This window comes from Tachypleus tridentatus, chromosome 7, assembly GCF_004210375.1.
Source record: "Tachypleus tridentatus isolate NWPU-2018 chromosome 7, ASM421037v1, whole genome shotgun sequence".
Taxonomy (NCBI): domain Eukaryota; kingdom Metazoa; phylum Arthropoda; class Merostomata; order Xiphosura; family Limulidae; genus Tachypleus; species Tachypleus tridentatus.
Genome location: NC_134831.1, coordinates 122,021,615 through 122,041,240, shown reverse-complemented (window position 1 = coordinate 122,041,240; position 19,626 = coordinate 122,021,615). Strand labels below are relative to the sequence as shown.

At 34.0% G+C, this 19,626-nt stretch overlaps 1 protein-coding gene across 3 annotated transcripts in view; it reads right to left on the bottom strand.

The window, feature by feature from the left end:
* Nucleotides 1-4,619: 4,619 nt before the first annotated feature.
* LOC143256513 (voltage-dependent L-type calcium channel subunit beta-2-like) overlaps nt 4,620-19,626 on the bottom strand; it is a 130,674-nt gene continuing 115,667 nt past the window's right edge. For all 3 annotated transcript variants that reach the window (XM_076513844.1, XM_076513845.1, XM_076513846.1), the window contains exon 12: nt 4,620-12,931. In XM_076513844.1, coding sequence (XP_076369959.1) covers nt 12,644-12,931 — 288 coding nt within the window. In that variant the 3' untranslated portion in view covers nt 4,620-12,643. The remainder of the gene's footprint in view (nt 12,932-19,626) is intronic.

Genomic DNA, 19,626 nt, shown 5'->3' with positions numbered 1-19,626 from the left:
AGATTACATTTCTCTTACAACATCTCTCTAACATTGATAAGAAGAACATATGCAGCAGACTCAGGCTAATGGAATCTGGAAGTCAGAGTTAAAAGAAACTGACTAAATTTAGTGGAAAACCTGTAGGATATTAAAACCTCGTATTATAATGTGATACTTCAACTTTTGTTTTACATTAATACATCAGAACAACATGGGTTAAAAATATAATTCTTACAAATAAACCTTTTTACACCTGCAGTTAAAAGACAACAAAAACATACATCCATTTTAGTAGAGCCTTAAACCACATCCATTTCCCCATCTTATCTCATATAAAACATTGTTTTATAACAGAATTACCAGCTCTTGGGTTACTCTCTGTCATCGAATAATGGAATTGGCCATCACATTATAACGCTTCTGCATCTGAAATATGCTCGCCCTTTCAGCCGTGGAGGCGTTATAATGTTACGGTCAATCCCACTATTCGTTGGTAAAAGAGTAGCCCAAGAGTTGGCGGTGGGCGGTGATGACTAGCTGCTTTTCCTCTAGTCTTACGCTGCTAAATTAGGGACGGCTAGCGCAGATAGCCCTGGAGTAGCCTTGTGCGAAATTCAAAAAACAAACAAACAAACAAACGTCTGAAATTCTGGTTATGTTTGGAGACTGGTTTTCCTCCTGCGACACGAATGTTACGAGTCTATTGCCCTAACCATAATGCCAGACTTTATCTACGATAGTTAAGTATTAACAATAATAATACGTTTTGTGTACACGTGTTGCTAAAGTATCTGTATCTTTGGCAATATAATAACACAGAATTAGGTAAATCAAAAATAAAACCGATTTGTCACAAGTCATCCGGGTATTAAACAGTATATCTTACTTCATTCATATATTTGTTTGTTTGACTGTTTGTTTCTGAATTTCGCGCAAAACTATACGAAGATTATTTGCGCTAGACCTCCCTAATTTAGCAGTGTAAGACTAGAAGGAAGGCAGCTCGTCATCACCACCCACCGCCAACTCTTGGGTTACTCTTTTACCAATGAATAGTTGGATTGACCGTCACATTATAACGTACCCTCAAAGTTAGGGCACAAATAACCCATTATGTAGTGTTGTGCTTAAGAGGGACACATGTTAATTCTAATACAGAGAAAATATTGATGTTGATATAGCGAAACTCCATCAAAGCAAATGATAAAGACCGAAGTATTTGTTTTTGTTTTGAATTTTGCGCAAAGCTACACGAGAGCTATCTGTGCTAGACGTCCCTAATTTAGAAGGAAGGCAGCTAGTCATCACCATCCCCCCGCCAACTCTTGGGCGATTTTTTTTATCAACGAATAGTGAGATTGATAGTCACATTATAACGCCCCACAGCTGAAAGGGCGAGCATGTTTGGTGCGACCAGGATTCGAACCCGCGACCCTCGAATTACGAGTTGAGTGCCTTAACCCACCTGGCCATGCCGGGCCTCATTCTTATAAATATACATATATATATATATACACACAGTGTTTATATTTAAAAAATGCCAATATGTTTGGTTCATGTCCAGGAATAGGCATTATTTTTAGAATTCATTGCTAATATTTTGGTTTTCTGATACTTAAATGTCGAACAGAAGAATTTTAATGTTGTTTATTAAAAAAGCCGCCCAGTGGTATTCTTCGGACTCCCAACGCTAGAAACCGGGTTTCGATACCTGTGAGGGGCAGAGCACACACATCCCAAATAGAATGTAAATTATTATTTCTACGCATGGCCCTGTGACGTTAAGCCTCGTTATTTTCGTTATACAGGTAGCGAAAAACTAAATGTTTACCATCAAAACACTAAACATATCTTAGGACCTTCCCCAGTTTTACAGAATTGTTTTTTTTGGAATTTCGCGCAAAGCTACTCGAGGGCTATCTGCGCTAGCCGTCCCTAATTTAGCGGTGTAAGATAAGAGGGAAGGCAGCTAGTCATCACCACCCACCGCCAACTCTTGAACTACTCTTTAACACCGAATAGTGAGATTGACCATCACATGGTAACGCCTCCACGGGCTGAAAGGGCGAGCATGTTTGGTGCGACGGAAATTCGAACCCGCGACCCTCAGATTATGAGTTGAACGACTTAACCTACCTGGCCATGCCAGGCGTTTTACAAAATATTATTCGTAAAGTTCTAAGAACATTTCACTGGTAACTTCATACGGATTATGATTTGCAAGGTGTCTCTACATAAATATTATATTAACTGTGATAACAATTATCAAAATCTAATTCGTTGTAATTAGATTAAAAGAAATATTTTGATTATATCAGTAAGATTAGTCAGACGCACGTTCTGTATGTTATAACATTTTCGGTTCTTGACATCTTGGCAACAATGGAAACGTAGTCCCTGAGATGATCGTGAATTTTACCACCACCACCATTAACACTGGTGTAATATTTTGAAAATCATATCTGTTAGATATTGCTCTTAAAAAATAAATTACCATCAGGTGAAGCTATATTGCTTTTCTAAGATATTATCCACTAAAACCTAAAACTTTCTGAGACAATATGCTAACTATAAAAATTACTGCCATGGTAATCTATCACATTCTGAAGATGCTAATCATTGACATTACTGCCAAGTAAACCAGCCACTTTTATATTACTGTCATGTGAACCTACCATTTTCTGACAAACCATACGCTATAAACGCAAGGAAGTTCTTAACCTGCAATAAGAAAGGAGGCCATGAACATCCTTATAAGCTACGAAGTTCACAGCTCTTAGAAACACACCATTCTGAACTTATTTTCACTTTCTTTTATCCAAATTCACGCTCGTGGATGTCTTCGAAAGGTCTTTTCGTCTGTAATGTGTTTGCTTAGTAATTAGTTTCGCATGTTCATATCTGAGCACTTTCCGTAAATATGTACTCTTCTTTATACTATACTTTATACTGGTGATAGTTGGCTTTACGGCTAAACACACTGCTAAAGATAAGTTTTGATAACTGTTCCATAGGCGCGAATAAAATATATATTATTCTGTAACAAAATCTTTAGATTAAAATAATATTACATTGTTACATCTTAATACCCCAATCCAATAAAACTTGTTCATTCGTTGAGTTTAAATTGACAGAAATTAACAAGCGAAAGTGTTGTGACTTTAGTTGTGTTACATAGAGCAGGCACTTGTTGTAGTCCAGACCTTGCTGAATTATTTTAAAAGTCATTGCAGCAAATGTTTAGCCATTTTGGTGGCCTTCCTCGTCTCTTATGTTGTTGTTTTTTTGGTCGTTTTTAGTCTGGTGAAAATGTAAAGCGGTAAGTATTTCATATTTCTCCAATGCTGGTTTATATCTCCACTGTTGTCGTTTTTGTTTGTGTTTTTTTTTGGTGGGGAGCAGAGCTACAAATGGGCTGTCTGCTCTCTGTCCACTGCAGGGAATCAAGCCCCGGATATTAATCTCTTCGATCTGTGAATTTACTGCTGACCCGATTTATATATCCGGAAGAGGGCGTAAAGTATCGTAACAATGTATTGTTTGATAACAACCAAGTTGTTTTTATACAAAATGGGTAAATATGAAAAACTCGGGTTTTAGTTAGAAACACTTTCTCTCTCGTGTCACTTCAAAATGGGCCCAGCACGACCAGGTACTAAAGACGCTCGACTCGTAACCTGCAGGTCGCGGGTTCGAATCCTCATCACATCAAACATGCCTGCCCTTTCAGCCGTAGGGCGGGGACGTTATAATGTAACGGTCAATTCCACTAAAGAGTACCCCAATAGTTGGCGGTGGGAGACGATGACTAGTTGCCTTCCCTGTAATCTTACGCTGGAAAATTAGACGAAACGTTGGTTTAACTACATATATTTATCTGGAGTGTAAATTACTCTAATATGCGTTTCAAAATTTGAAAGGCAAATATAATTCATTTATCTGTGAAACACTGCTTTAAAATTGGTAAGTACAGGGCAGAAATACTGCAAATAAAAGCAGTTTAACGGAGAGAAAAGTCCGTGAGTAATTCTACATGTTTACGAGTTTCTTATACCGGTTATTTCAAATAATTTAATTGAATATACTTTAAAAAGAATGTGACGTAGCTGCGCCAGTTCTTAATTTTAAAACATTCTTAGTTTGTTGATTTAACTAGATTAGTGAATGTTATTCTTTCATATGCTTACAGTTTTCGTATCTCTACCATCCGTGTTAATTTAACACCGCCTGCACCGGTTTCTCATTTTATTAAATTACGTTTTGTTTTTTTTAAAATCATTTTTCAAAATTATGTTTACTACTTTTCTGCGCCCTCTTTATTTGTAAAATCCAGTTTATATCACTTTAACACACGTTTTCCATTTTAAAACTGTCGAACAACTTCAACAATGTTCTTTTTCTAACAATATTTTTTGTTAAACGTGCTCCACGCAGTTCCGTACCTAATGTGTGATAGAATCTACGTATATTTTAGCCCTTCAACGAATTTTGTCTAAGCCTTTTTTTTCCCATGTAAAGACTGTTTATAACACCTGGCAAAGGGTTCCTTACGGAAACGTTGCAAGTAATAATAATATTAAATTATAATAGACGTGTGTTTTAACACTTCTGAACATTTAATTACAATGGCAATATTGTTTCTGGTAAAACATTTTATTTTTCATCTCAAACAAACAAACAAACAAAAAACACGTCATCACGGGAGTACCTCCCAGAAAACATCTACATGTAATAATAGTAATTACTAGTCGTCGTTTTATTCATTAATAACAATATTTATAATAACGCATGAAATGAGCATTCTCAGTAGTCAAGGCAGTCTGAATATGAGAAAATATGCGAGTATTTACACGGCAAGAGCCTTAGGCTTAACAGTTTATATGCAAGTATAAATGTATAAACAGGAAAAGTGCTGAGCAGACGAGAGGAAAATAGATCAGATTGAAGTTACATCGTGTTCAGTTTGTAAAGTTTAATTAATCTATAATAATGCTCCAAGTAAATGCACCTCTCTCGCGCAATTTTTGTTTTAAATTTCGCGCAAAGCTACACGTGGACATTTGCGCTAGCTATCCCTAAATTAGCAGTGACAGACTGAGGTAAGGCAGCTACTCACCACCGCCAACTCTTTGGAAACCATTTACCTATGAACTGTGGGTTTGCCCACACAACATAACGCCCCTACATCTGAAAGGGCGAACATGTTCGGTGACAAGGATTAGAACCTACGACTTTCAGACTAACCACCAGGCCACGACGGGGCCCTTGAACTAAAGAGGTGCAACATATATATATATTGCAATTTAACGCGTTCATTAGAATAAAATATATACACATAAATTTACATATAAATCTGGTTGGACAAGAAGTCCTAAAAACGTTTAATTCCACTGACGGTCGATCCTCAAATCACTCGACTACAATTAACAAAGAATAACAAAGAAATAAAATATATTGGTATACTGAAAATCAGTTTTATCAGAATTTAGCATACTACTTTCATACCAATTATTTGTCAATTTAACCAAACCTACATAAAATACATTGTTACCAACATTCAGTTGTTGTTTTCTTCTCTATAAGATTTAAAACAATAGAAGAACGTCATGTTAAAAAGTATTCAATAATGAATAGTACACAAAGATAAGTCCCGGATACAAACATTGTTGTCTTGACTAATGTATTTTAAATCTTTGTTAACAAACAACAATATTCACAACAGTTCACGAGAAAATAGAAAATTGTTATACAATGGCATTATTTTATTGTATTTACAAATGTTAAAATCTCTGTTATAACCATACCACAAGAAAGCGGGCATTATTTCATTTAGAAGTTAAAAACGCAAATGTCCAAAATCAAATATAAAATAACAATTATTCGTTCATCTTCCAGGAGTTATAACTCATTTTAAAACCTGAAAATTGAGAATTATTGAACCGCAAATGATTTAGAGTAAATAGCAATCGATAAAAGACAAATATTATTATTCGAATAAAAACACTTGTAGCTACCAGGGGCGTAGATTTTTTACACCCGATGGGGGGGGGGGGGATGATTTTTGCAACCACTTATGTGGACTGTTCAGTTTGCAAATTAGTAATCTCTGATTACGGTAACCTGAAAGCTGTAAACATGCAGTCACAGAGTAATCTTGTTGCCACGATACTTGCATGTATACTTAGGCCTACTGACTGATACTTACGAACTGTCGCTTAGATCGAAAAGCTTAGAAGCACGCCTATATTAAAGATATACGTTTCGGCTACTGAAAAAGCCTACATCTAGGCCTATAGATAATTATGTTATTCGATTGGTAAGAACACGAGAATCACAAGAACAAACACACAATTTGTAGGCCTATGATGCAATAAAACAATGCAACAGACCAAACTGTACGGGGGGGATGATTGTATGCACCATATCCCCCCACCTAAAATGAAGGCGGGGATGTATACCCTCCATCCCCCCCCCCAGGATCTACGCCCCTGGTAACTACTATTATAAAACATTAATATGGTAAAGATAATTTGTCAAACTATGACTTTCAGAATGATATAGTTTCAAGAAATATATTTAAAATTATCGTGTCTCCAATGGTATTTTCGTACTTAAACAAGAGTTCTTTGTTGCCATAAATAGCAAAAGTATTTTAAGCCACTTTAAAAAAATAAAACAGTGACTGGTACGTTCATTTCGAATTGTCATCGTGTAATACTACAAAACCTGATTATTTAACTGTTGCTCACTGAATACAAATTTTTCGAATACCACTCAATAAAAATGTTAAACCTTTCAGCACATTTCACGATTGAGTTTTCTTAACAAATTTCAATTTAGATATTTGTCTAGTCTCTTGATTTAATAGTTATAATATTATTAATTGCTATTACAGAAATACGTGTCGAAATAGCAAATATTCCGCACAAAACTATTGTAAATTAGCAAGATGTCAATGACATTTTTTAACTTTATGTTTATCTGAAAAATAAAATGAACATACTAATACTGCTGAATATTTGTGTCTCACAAATACAAGTTACGTAATATTACTCAATATAATGGTGTATGTTGTAATTAATAATTAGACATAAAAAGGAGGAACACCATGGACTTCTGCAAAAATTATTCTTGGAGTGGCAAAGTTTCCTGGAAGGGGGGGGGGTCATTTTGAGGGGCCAATGCACCTCTGGTTCCCCCGCAGACGCCCATAAGAAACTGTACCTACAATCAGTAGCCAAAATGCTAAGGGATCGATGCTATAGCGCCTCCATTTATAATTTTTTTTAATCTAAAGTTTTAAAAATGTCTGTAAGCTTTTAGAGTTTCATATTAAAATTAAGCAATAATATTATAATACAAATAAATGATATCCTATATCTACAAACATTAACCGAAATATCCTGGATTTTATTCGCCCACTTAACAACAGTCTTGGACAGCTCATACATAACCTTCCATGAGAAATATTCACGAAAATTCTGTTATTGCTTTCAAATACACAATACATTCATAATCAACGTTCGCTGTCAAGTTCAACAATACTTTTTTTTTTTTTCTGTAAAACAAATAATAATAACTTTTGCAAACGAAAACAACCAGAAATTTACCACAAGCTCCAACATGTTGACGTTTACCATATGCTGCCAAATTTCAACACCAGTAAACAAGAACTGGATATAATAAAATCAATGGTTAACCTGCATAACTTTGGCTTCACGTTTATTGAAATATTTAACCTAGTTTTTACTAAAATCCTTTAATATTATTTAGGATTGGGTTGCTGTAAAAAACATTATTAATATCCATGTCCAAAGTATAAAAAATTCCAGAAAAGTTCATATGTTATAATTAATATGAAACAAAAAGGCTATTTAACAGTTCGCAAAAATAGCATTTATGAACATCACTCTAACATTTATTTTACGTTTATTAATGTTTAGAAATTTATTAGGGGATATCTAAGAAAAGCATGACGTTTTCAAGGAAAATGAAGTGTGAAGTTCCAAATAAAAAAAAACGCGATAGGCTTTTAAATGTAATCAAAGTACATTTCTATGAAAATGACTAAATATATATATTTTTAAACTAAAATGTCACATGGGTAATGAGATGTAAGCACATTGATAAAGTGTAATTTTATGAATAAAACTCTCCATAATGATCACAGTATTTATATAAAAGACAATTTCATTCTCACTATTAAAAAAAAAACTGTTCGCATTTATACGTCAACTTTTAACATTTAAAATTAATCACTAACAATAAAAAATATGCTAATCAAAGTCCCATAAAAATGTCACAATAGATAATTAACCTTCTACTTAACTTTAATTTCTGTATTAAAATTTCTTAGTTTTTCCTACACAAATTTATCTTCATGGAAACAGTTTTTAACCCTAAATTACAAGTATTACAAAACTGTATAAGAACTGTTGCAACAGAAATTGTAAAGAAAATATTATCTTAGTTAGTAATATCATCTTGTATTCTTTTATTCAAATATCACGATTTTCTCTCAAGCTGCATCATTTGGAGTCAGTTGTGAGAAGAAAAAATCACAGAAAAATCTTGGGTTTATATCACATATCAATGATCATATAAACCACACATTTAAAATTCTAATAAAAAGTTTAACTACCCACTAAACACAATTTTATTTTTAACGTATAATATACGTGGGCATTAGTCTTAACACAATTAATATTAGCACTGAAAATTGTTAAAACTACAGAACACTGAATGAGAGTGAAAACCAGAATCTTTAACAAGCAGAACTAAGCACAATGTTTCAGGTATTCTGAAGACTTAAGTAAATATCAACTTTTAACTATAGGGAAGAAAACATAGAATACACTCTACAGTTCTCTTGAAACTTAATATAAAAAGAAAAGAGCAGTAAAGTCCGATGCAATTACTTCTTCATAATTGTTTATCTGTGTTACGAGCACGATAAGATATATCCATTTGAATTCACTACAAAAACTAATTAATTTTTAAACAAACAATAAACTACAAATGCACCACATTACTTCAGTTTCATACACTGCTAAAGTCGATGTACATACAGTTGTCAAAAGTTATGCAAGTAATATAAATTGTTTTAGTGAAGGCATTAAGAGATTTAGATTTATCACAAATATAGACTTGAAAGGCAATTTCAATTTCAAGTTGAAGAAAATACGTAGTAATTCAAATTTATTTTCAAGCACATTGTGCTACTATATTAAGAGTGCAAAATAAAACTGTTTTAGTACAACGAAAGGTAAAATATTTATTACAGGTACAGCTCACTATTTTTGTAATATAATTACCAACAACACCAGGGGTAGTGGTTTGTACACTAAGCTAACACTTGCCATGATGGTGGTAATTGTGTTACTGAAACTAGTTGGCTGTAAACTATACTATATATTTTACCTTTCATTGTGCTAAAATATGTCATTTTACTGTATCTTTTTACATAAACAATAACCAATTCAATCCGTGAGAATCCATGACAAGTTGCTGTTTTCATTTTCCTATAGTGGTTATGACACAGGACATAATTAAATTAATTTTACTTTAAAACTGGCAACAAAAATAATGTTTTTTCAATAATAATTGTTTAGCATCCTATTGTTATAGAAAACTCAACAAAATGAAGTTAAATAAGTGACCTTATAATGAAGAATATTTGAGAAGGAATGAGTTAAATCATTAAGGTATCCATAGTTAATGTTTTATTTAATAAAACTTAAAATTCTCTTTATGTTAGCATATATAACACGTTTTACATGGAACATTTTAAATGTACAATAAGAAAACATCTGAAAAAGGACTCTTAATCTATTAAATTTTTCTCTGTCAATCTGAGAATAACAATTATGACATGATTTGAAATATCTGAATTTAATCTGAGAAGTACAGTAAAACACATAACACACTCTTAAATAACTTGGCCCGAAACAGAAGGTATCTCAGAACTGAAAGCATCAGTTTTGTAAACTAAATTCTCACCAATGTACAAAATTAGTGATTTTGGTCATGTGCCAAAGAATTATTTTAAAAATACATCTAATAAATTCTACATGTCTTTGCTTTCAAATTAAAAATTTAATTTCCTTATTTGACTCACAGTATGACAGAGAACAAGTTGCAAAGACAGTACTGTTAAAATTGTCCTGCTTTTTACAATGGAAAGACAGGATGTTGGAGAAATATGTAAAATAACACAACCTTTCTCCTATCATATTTGCAAACACAATGGGCATCTGGTATATGAAACACCTGGTGCCTTAAAACTAGTTTATTTGTTGTCTAAGTGCAAAACTACAAGATGAGCAATCTGTCTCTGCCCACCAAGAAAATCAACACTCAACTTTAGTGTTAACAACTCTCAAACTTACCACTAATAAAGGTTAAATAAGGTTTTATTAAGAGATAAATTATGATTTATCTCAATGTTGTCATACAAGAACCTGTTTAAATCAAAACATTTGACACAGTTGCCTTCTGTGGTTATTGGTTTTACATGTATGGCTGATGTACAGCATACTTAAACAAGTATATACTTTTATATCATATCATTGTAACCTAATGACATTAATCGATTTCTGTAAAACACTGTAAATTTTATTACTGTTTAGCAAATTTGAAGTAGCAATATTACTGCACCAATTGCAACTAATCTAAAACCAAAACTTACAAAAAGTTATTTTATGATAAAAATTCCCAAAATATTATTTTGTGTACAAACGTCATGAACACGCACATAAAACTACTGTGTTAAGTATTTTTCTTAAAAGTTTGGTTTTTAATGACCATCAAGAACATACCCAAGAGTGTACAGTATTAATTAGTTCAAGTTTTAAATGAAATATGATATACATGAAAAAAAAAATGTAATACTTTCACACCATCTACTCATTTTATATTACCACAGTATAGCAACTCAAAAGTCTTATCAATAATTTACCTATATGTAATTTATTGTAATGTGTATGATTTATCTCCAAGACACTATGCATTCACAACAATCGCATCTTATAACTCAAATATGCCTTAACCCCAACAAATGCTAACAAAAACATACAAGTTCATACAACGTTTTGCTAGCAACATGTTAGTAAAACCTTTTCCCTACATGTTTATATTTTTTACATCAAATTTAAACTTTTCTCAACAGTTTCACATGTTCCATACCCATGAACAAAAGTTAACAAAAATAGACATTTACCCCAGTCTTTGTTTAGTATTATTTTTATGCAATTAAAATCAAGATGAACAACACGCTTGTAAGAAAATATCTTTACTAAAATCGCATTATTGTAATAATTTCAATAAGTAAACTGTTAAAAGTAAGAGATGAAAATAGTAAATTATTTCTTTGAAATAATGTTAGGGGTACATTACAAAACACGAGAAGACCTCTTGAAATTTAATATATGTAGCGCCATCTGGTGGTAATATATGTTTCTTTCTCCATTAAATTATGCTAATCTTCTGTTTAAGAGAAATTTTGAATACCTCTTTTTAAATAATTAAATATTTATTATCAATAAATATATCTTAGTTATCTTCAAAAATATTTATATGCTACAGGAATACTGTCTTTCTATTTCCTGTATTTCAGAAAAAAATAGCTCATGTGAATTCATACATCATTGTATTATTTCATCTCCATGGGAGGTTAGAGACTACAATGAAAATATATTTATATTATTATAGCTTTAATCCCAACTGAATATTAAAAATGATGAAAAAAAACGACAAAGTAACCTCAGGAGTATCTTACATCATAACCATAAATGTAAGAAGATAAACTACCTCAGAAGATGTTTCTGTCTGGAGATTAATCCAGTTTTTTTACACTGTTAACTGATGTTGCATCACACACTACTTCCTCTTAAATAATAAAAGAAACCCTTACAACAGCAAATTTCAAGGTTAGTGCAAATATATTGTTTTGTTCTGCAGTAAAATATTAATTTTATTAATTATATGAGAGCCTACAGTCACTTGTTTATTAATTAATCAGTTGGGTAAAAAATCACATTTACTTTGAACCCCACAAACTAAGTGGACATTTTTACCTATAAGTTATTACACGAACAAAGTATATGTAATGATTTTAAACTCTTAATTTCAACTAAGCATATGAAGCTAATAAAAAAATATTCAGTTTTGGGCAAACTTCACTAATACAAGTTACACAAACCAGCTTCTACCCGAATGTTCTGCTTCTTCAGAATATACATAAAAGTAGGTAATTTATGTTTAGGCCTAAAGATCTTTAATATTAGAGATATTTATTGTAAAGTTAGTGATACTTTAATACACTCCTTCAACCTGTTTTTAAATTATGAATGCACAAATGATTCATTAATATTCAGTAATACATTCAGAGTATGAGGCTTCAGTTATGTACTGAAGCTGACATTTCTATGTATACAGATAATTAGGTTTTATGACAACTGTACTACACTACCTTCGGGAAGTTGGACGAATTTCTTCAACTGATCAACAATTTTCCACCATTAACAGGTACTTGCAAGAAAGGTAAAATTAAATGCATATTCTTACAAGTGAAATGGTTAAAAACAGTGAAGACACATTCTGCGTTTCACTAGAACGGTGAAATACAAATCTCCTTCAAAATGTGTTTGAGGTACTTCCATTTTCAGTGAGGAAAGCTGTAGTCTCTGTCACCGTGGTCATGTTCATTATAATCTCTCAAGTCTTCACTGAGTTGTTCACCATACTCTGACTTATGACTTAGCATACTATCATACTCTTCGTAGTAAGGATCGTGATCTCGTGCCCACTCACGTTCCCTAGCATGATATCGTTCTTTAACACCCCTAACATCCTGGTAAATGCCTTCAGTGACACAAGAATCATTCATGTGGCTTCCAGACGGAAGGTGATGGTAATGTTCAGCTTGTTGTTTTAGGTCTGATGAAGACAGCTAAAACAAAAAATTAAATGTATACACGTAAGACGAAGTTCATAATCTCAAAATCTAATTCAATATAGTTATTAACAATGCACTGTAAATAAAAGGACCACTACAAAAGTGTTAGATGTAGCAATCAACAAAACACAAGTCTGTACTCCAAGCTCTCAAACAATCCATATTACAATTTTCACCAGTTCTTAAAGAAACATCCAATAGACCACACCACTAACTAATCAACCAATATCCAAACGTAAAAATGTTTCTTACATAACTGTGATTTGTTTACAATTTCTCTTTGAATCAGCCTTTATTGCTGTCATCAGTTTATAATGGAACTTGAAAAGGTCACATAGGAGCTTCCGACATTTCAAGCTAACACTCAAAACAGTCCGGACTGTAGTCTACAATAATACTTATTATAATCAGTGATGTCGAGAAAATCCACTTGTAGAGAAATATATATGCAAAAACGGCTCGTTTGTGTTGCAAAATATTTTACATAGAACAGCGACAACGTTTCGACCTTCTTCGATCTTGAACCTGACGATGACCGAAGAAGGTCGAAACGTTGTTTGCTCTTCTATGCAAAATATTTTCTCAACCCAAACGAGTCGTTTTTGCATATATAATACTTATTATAACTATTATTACAATTAATACTCTGTCATGGAAATTGCAACAGTCAAAGTACAGCAACTAATTTTCTATACAGCTGTCATCAGTTCACCCTACCACAATGCAGCTGATAATAACTCACACTCCTGTCAGTCCATACAGCATACTTTTTAAAACTGTCATCAGCCCACATTACAGATTGTAACAACCCTTTTTAAAACTGTCATCAGCCCACATTACAGATTGTAACAACCCTTTTTAAAACTGTCATCAGTCCACATTACAGATTGTAACAACCCTTTTTAAAACTGTCATCAACCCACATTACAAATTGTAACAACCCTTTTTAAAACTGTCATCAGCCCACATTACAGATTGTAACAACCCTTTTTAAAACTGTCATCAGCCCACATTAAAGATTGTAACAACCCTTTTTAAAACTGTCATCAGGCCACATTACAGGTTGTAACAACCCTTTTTAACACTGTCATCAGGCCACATTACAGATTGTAACAATCCTTTTTAAAACTGTCATCAGGCCACGTTACAGATTGTAACAACCCTTTTTAAAACTGTCATCAGCCCACATTACAGATTGTAACAACCCTTTTTAAAACTGTCATCAGCCCACATTACAGATTGTAACAACCCTTTTTAAAACTGTCATCAGCCCACATTACAGATTGTAACAACCCTTTTAAAACTGTCATCAGGCCACATTACAGATTGTAACAACCCTTTTTAAAACTGTCATCAGGCCACATTACAGGTTGTAACAACCCTTTTTAAAACTGTCATCAGCCCACATTACAGATTGTAACAACCCTTTTTAAAACTGTCATCAGGCCACATTACAGGTTGTAACAACCCTTTTTAACACTGTCATCAGGCCACGTTACAGATTGTAACAACCCTTTTTAAAACTGTCATCAGCCCACATTACAGATTGTAACAACCCTTTTTAAAACTGTCATCAGCCCACATTACAGATTGTAACAACCCTTTTAAAACTGTCATCAGCCCACATTACAGATTGTACAGATTGTAACCCTTTTAAAACTGTCATCAGCCCACATTACAGATTGTAACAACCCTTTTTAAAACTGTCATCAGCCCACATTACAGATTGTAACAACCCTTTTTAAAACTGTCATCAGCCCACATTACAGATTGTAACAACCCTTTTTAAAACTGTCATCAGCCCACATTACAGATTGTAACAACCCTTTTTAAAACTGTCATCAGGCCACATTACAGATTGTAACAACCCTTTTAAAACTGTCATCAGGCCACATTACAGATTGTAACAACCCTTTTAAAACTGTCATCAGGCCACATTACAGATTGTAACAACCCTTTTAAAACTGTCATCAGGCCACATTACAGTAACAACCCTTTTAAAACTGTCATCAGGCCACATTACAGATTGTAACAACCCTTTTAAAACTGTCATCAGGCCACATTACAGGTTGTAACAACCCTTTTTAAAACTGTCATCAGCCCACATTAAAGATTGTAACAACCCTTTTTAAAACTGTCATCAGCCCACATTAAAGATTGTAACAACCCTTTTTAAAACTGTCATCAGGCCACATTACAGGTTGTAACAACCCTTTTTAACACTGTCATCAGGCCACATTACAGATTGTAACAACCCTTTTTAAAACTGTCATCAGGCCACGTTACAGATTGTAACAACCCTTTTTAAAACTGTCATCAGCCCACATTACAGATTGTAACAACCCTTTTTAAAACTGTCATCAGCCCACATTACAGATTGTAACAACCCTTTTTAAAACTGTCATCAGCCCACATTACAGATTGTAACAACCCTTTTTAAAACTGTCATCAGCCCACATTACAGATTGTAACAACCCTTTTTAAAACTGTCATCAGCCCACATTACAGATTGTAACAACCCTTTTTAAAACTGTCATCAGGCCACATTACAGGTTGTAACAACCCTTTTTAACACTGTCATCAGGCCACATTACAGATTGTAACAACCCTTTTTAAAACTGTCATCAGGCCACGTTACAGATTGTAACAACCCTTTTTAAAACTGTCATCAGCCCACATTACAGATTGTAACAACCCTTTTTAAAACTGCCATCAGCCCACATTACAGATTGTAACAACCCTTTTTAAAACTGCCATCAGCCCACATTACAGATTGTAATAACCCTTTTTAAAACTGCCATCAGCCCACATTACAGATTGTAACAACCCTTTTAAAACTGTCATCAGCCCACATTACAGATTGTAACAACCCTTTTAAAACTGTCATCAGCCCACATTACAGATTGTAACAACCCTTTTTAAAACTGTCATCAGCCCACATTACAGATTGTAACAACCCTTTTTAAAACTGTCATCAGGCCACATTACAGATTGTAACAACCCTTTTTAAAACTGTCATCAGGCCACATTACAGGTTGTAACAACCCTTTTTAAAACTGTCATCAGCCCACATTACAGATTGTAACAACCCTTTTTAAAACTGTCATCAGGCCACATTACAGATTGTAACAACCCTTTTTAAAACTGTCATCAGGCCACATTACAGATTGTAACAACCCTTTTAAAACTGTCATCAGGCTACATTACAGGTTGTAACAACCCTTTTAAAACTGTCATCAGCCCACATTACAGATTGTAACAACCCTTTTTAAAACTGTCATCAGGCCACATTACAGGTTGTAACAACCCTTTTTAACACTGTCATCAGGCCACGTTACAGATTGTAACAACCCTTTTTAAAACTGTCATCAGCCCACATTACAGATTGTAACAACCCTTTTTAAAACTGTCATCAGCCCACATTACAGATTGTAACAACCCTTTTTAAAACTGCCATCAGCCCACATTACAGATTGTAATAACCCTTTTTAAAACTGCCATCAGCCCACATTACAGATTGTAATAACCCTTTTTAAAACTGCCATCAGCCCACATTACAGATTGTAACAACCCTTTTTAAAACTGTCATCAGCCCACATTACAGATTGTAACAACCCTTTTTAAAACTGTCATCAGCCCACATTACAGATTGTAACAACCCTTTTTAAAACTGTCATCAGCCCACATTACAGATTGTAACAACCCTTTTTAAAACTGTCATCAGCCCACATTACAGATTGTAACAACCCTTTTTAAAACTGTCATCAGGCCACATTACAGGTTGTAACAACCCTTTTTAAAACTGTCATCAGCCCACATTAAAGATTGTAACAACCCTTTTTAAAACTGTCATCAGGCCACATTACAGATTGTAACAACCCTTTTTAAAACTGTCATCAGGCCACATTACAGGTTGTAACAACCCTTTTTAAAACTGTCATCAGCCCACATTAAAGATTGTAACAACCCTTTTTAAAACTGTCATCAGCCCACATTAAAGATTGTAACAACCCTTTTTAAAACTGTCATCAGGCCACATTACAGGTTGTAACAACCCTTTTTAACACTGTCATCAGGCCACATTACAGATTGTAACAACCCTTTTTAAAACTGTCATCAGGCCACGTTACAGATTGTAACAACCCTTTTTAAAACTGTCATCAGCCCACATTACAGATTGTAACAACCCTTTTTAAAACTGTCATCAGCCCACATTACAGATTGTAACAACCCTTTTAAAACTGTCATCAGCCCACATTACAGATTGTAACAACCCTTTTAAAACTGTCATCAGCCCACATTACAGATTGTAACAACCCTTTTAAAACTGTCATCAGCCCACATTACAGATTGTAACAACCCTTTTTAAAACTGTCATCAGCCCACATTACAGATTGTAACAACCCTTTTTAAAACTGTCATCAGGCCACATTACAGGTTGTAACAACCCTTTTTAACACTGTCATCAGGCCACATTACAGATTGTAACAACCCTTTTTAAAACTGTCATCAGGCCACATTACAGATTGTAACAACCCTTTTTAAAACTGTCATCAGCCCACATTACAGATTGTAACAACCCTTTTTAAAACTGCCATCAGCCCACATTACAGATTGTAACAACCCTTTTTAAAACTGCCATCAGCCCACATTACAGATTGTAATAACCCTTTTTAAAACTGCCATCAGCCCACATTACAGATTGTAACAACCCTTTTTAAAACTGTCATCAGCCCACATTACAGATTGTAACAACCCTTTTTAAAACTGTCATCAGCCCACATTACAGATTGTAACAACCCTTTTTAAAACTGTCATCAGCCCACATTACAGATTGTAACAACCCTTTTTAAAACTGTCATCAGGCCACATTACAGATTGTAACAACCCTTTTTAAAACTGTCATCAGGCCACATTACAGGTTGTAACAACCCTTTTTAAAACTGTCATCAGCCCACATTACAGATTGTAACAACCCTTTTTAAAACTGTCATCAGGCCACATTACAGATTGTAACAACCCTTTTTAAAACTGTCATCAGGCCACATTACAGGTTGTAACAACCCTTTTTAAAACTGTCATCAGCCCACATTACAGATTGTAACAACCCTTTTTAAAACTGCCATCAGCCCACATTACAGATTGTAACAACCCTTTTTAAAACTGTCATCAGTCCACATTACAGATTGTAACAACCCTTTTTAAAACTGTCATCAACCCACATTACAAATTGTAACAACCCTTTTTAAAACTGTCATCAGCCCACATTACAGATTGTAACAACCCTTTTTAAAACTGTCATCAGGCCACATTACAGATTGTAACAACCCTTTTTAAAACTGTCATCAGGCCACGTTACAGATTGTAACAACCCTTTTTAAAACTGTCATCAGGCCACGTTACAGATTGTAACAACCCTTTTTAAAACTGTCATCAGGCCACGTTACAGATTGTAACAACCCTTTTTAAAACTGTCATCAGGCCACATTACAGATTGTAACAACCCTTTTTAAAACTGTCATCAGGACACATGACAGATTGTAACAACCCTTTTTAAAACTGTCATCAGGCCACATTACAGGTTGTAACAACCCTTTTTAAAACTGTCATCAGGACACATTACAGATTGTAACAACCCTTTTTAAAACTGTCATCAGGCCACATTACAGGTTGTAACAACCCTTTTTAAAACTGTCATCAGGCCACATTACAGGTTGTAACAACCCTTTTTAAAACTGTCATCAGCCCACATTACAGATTGTAACAACCCTTTTTAAAACTGTCATCAGCCCACATTACAGATTGTAACAACCCTTTTTAAAACTGTCATCAGGCCACATTACAGATTGTAACAACCCTTTTTAAAACTGTCATCAGCCCACATTACAGATTGTAACAACCCTTTTTAAAACTGTCATCAGCCCACATTACAGATTGTAACAACCCTTTTTAAAACTGTCATCAGGCCACATTACAGGTTGTAACAACCCTTTTTAAAACTGTCATCAGCCCACATTACAGATTGTAACAACCCTTTTTAAAACTGTCATCAGGCCACATTACAGGTTGTAACAACCCTTTTTAACACTGTCATCAGGCCACGTTACAGATTGTAACAACCCTTTTTAAAACTGTCATCAGGCCACATTACAGATTGTAACAACCCTTTTTAAAACTGTCATCAGGCCACATTACAGATTGTAACAACCCTTTTTAAAACTGTCATCAGCCCACATTACAGATTGTAACAACCCTTTTTAAAACTGTCATCAGCCCACATTACAGATTGTAACAACCCTTTTAAAACTGTCATCAGCCCACATTACAGATTGTAACAACCCTTTTAAAACTGTCATCAATACATTACAGATTGTAACAACCCTTTTTAAAACTGTTATCAGCCCACATTACAGATTGTAACAACCCTTTTTAAAACTGTCATCAGCCCACATTACAGATTGTAACAACCCTTTTTAAAACTGTCATCAGCCCACATTACAGATTGTAACAACCCTTTTTAAAACTGTCATCAGCCCACATTACAGATTGTAACAACCCTTTTTAAAACTGTCATCAGCCCACATTACAGATTGTAACAACCCTTTTTAAAACTGTCATCAGCCCACATTAAAGATTGTAACAACCCTTTTTAAAACTGTCATCAGGCCACATTACAGATTGTAACAACC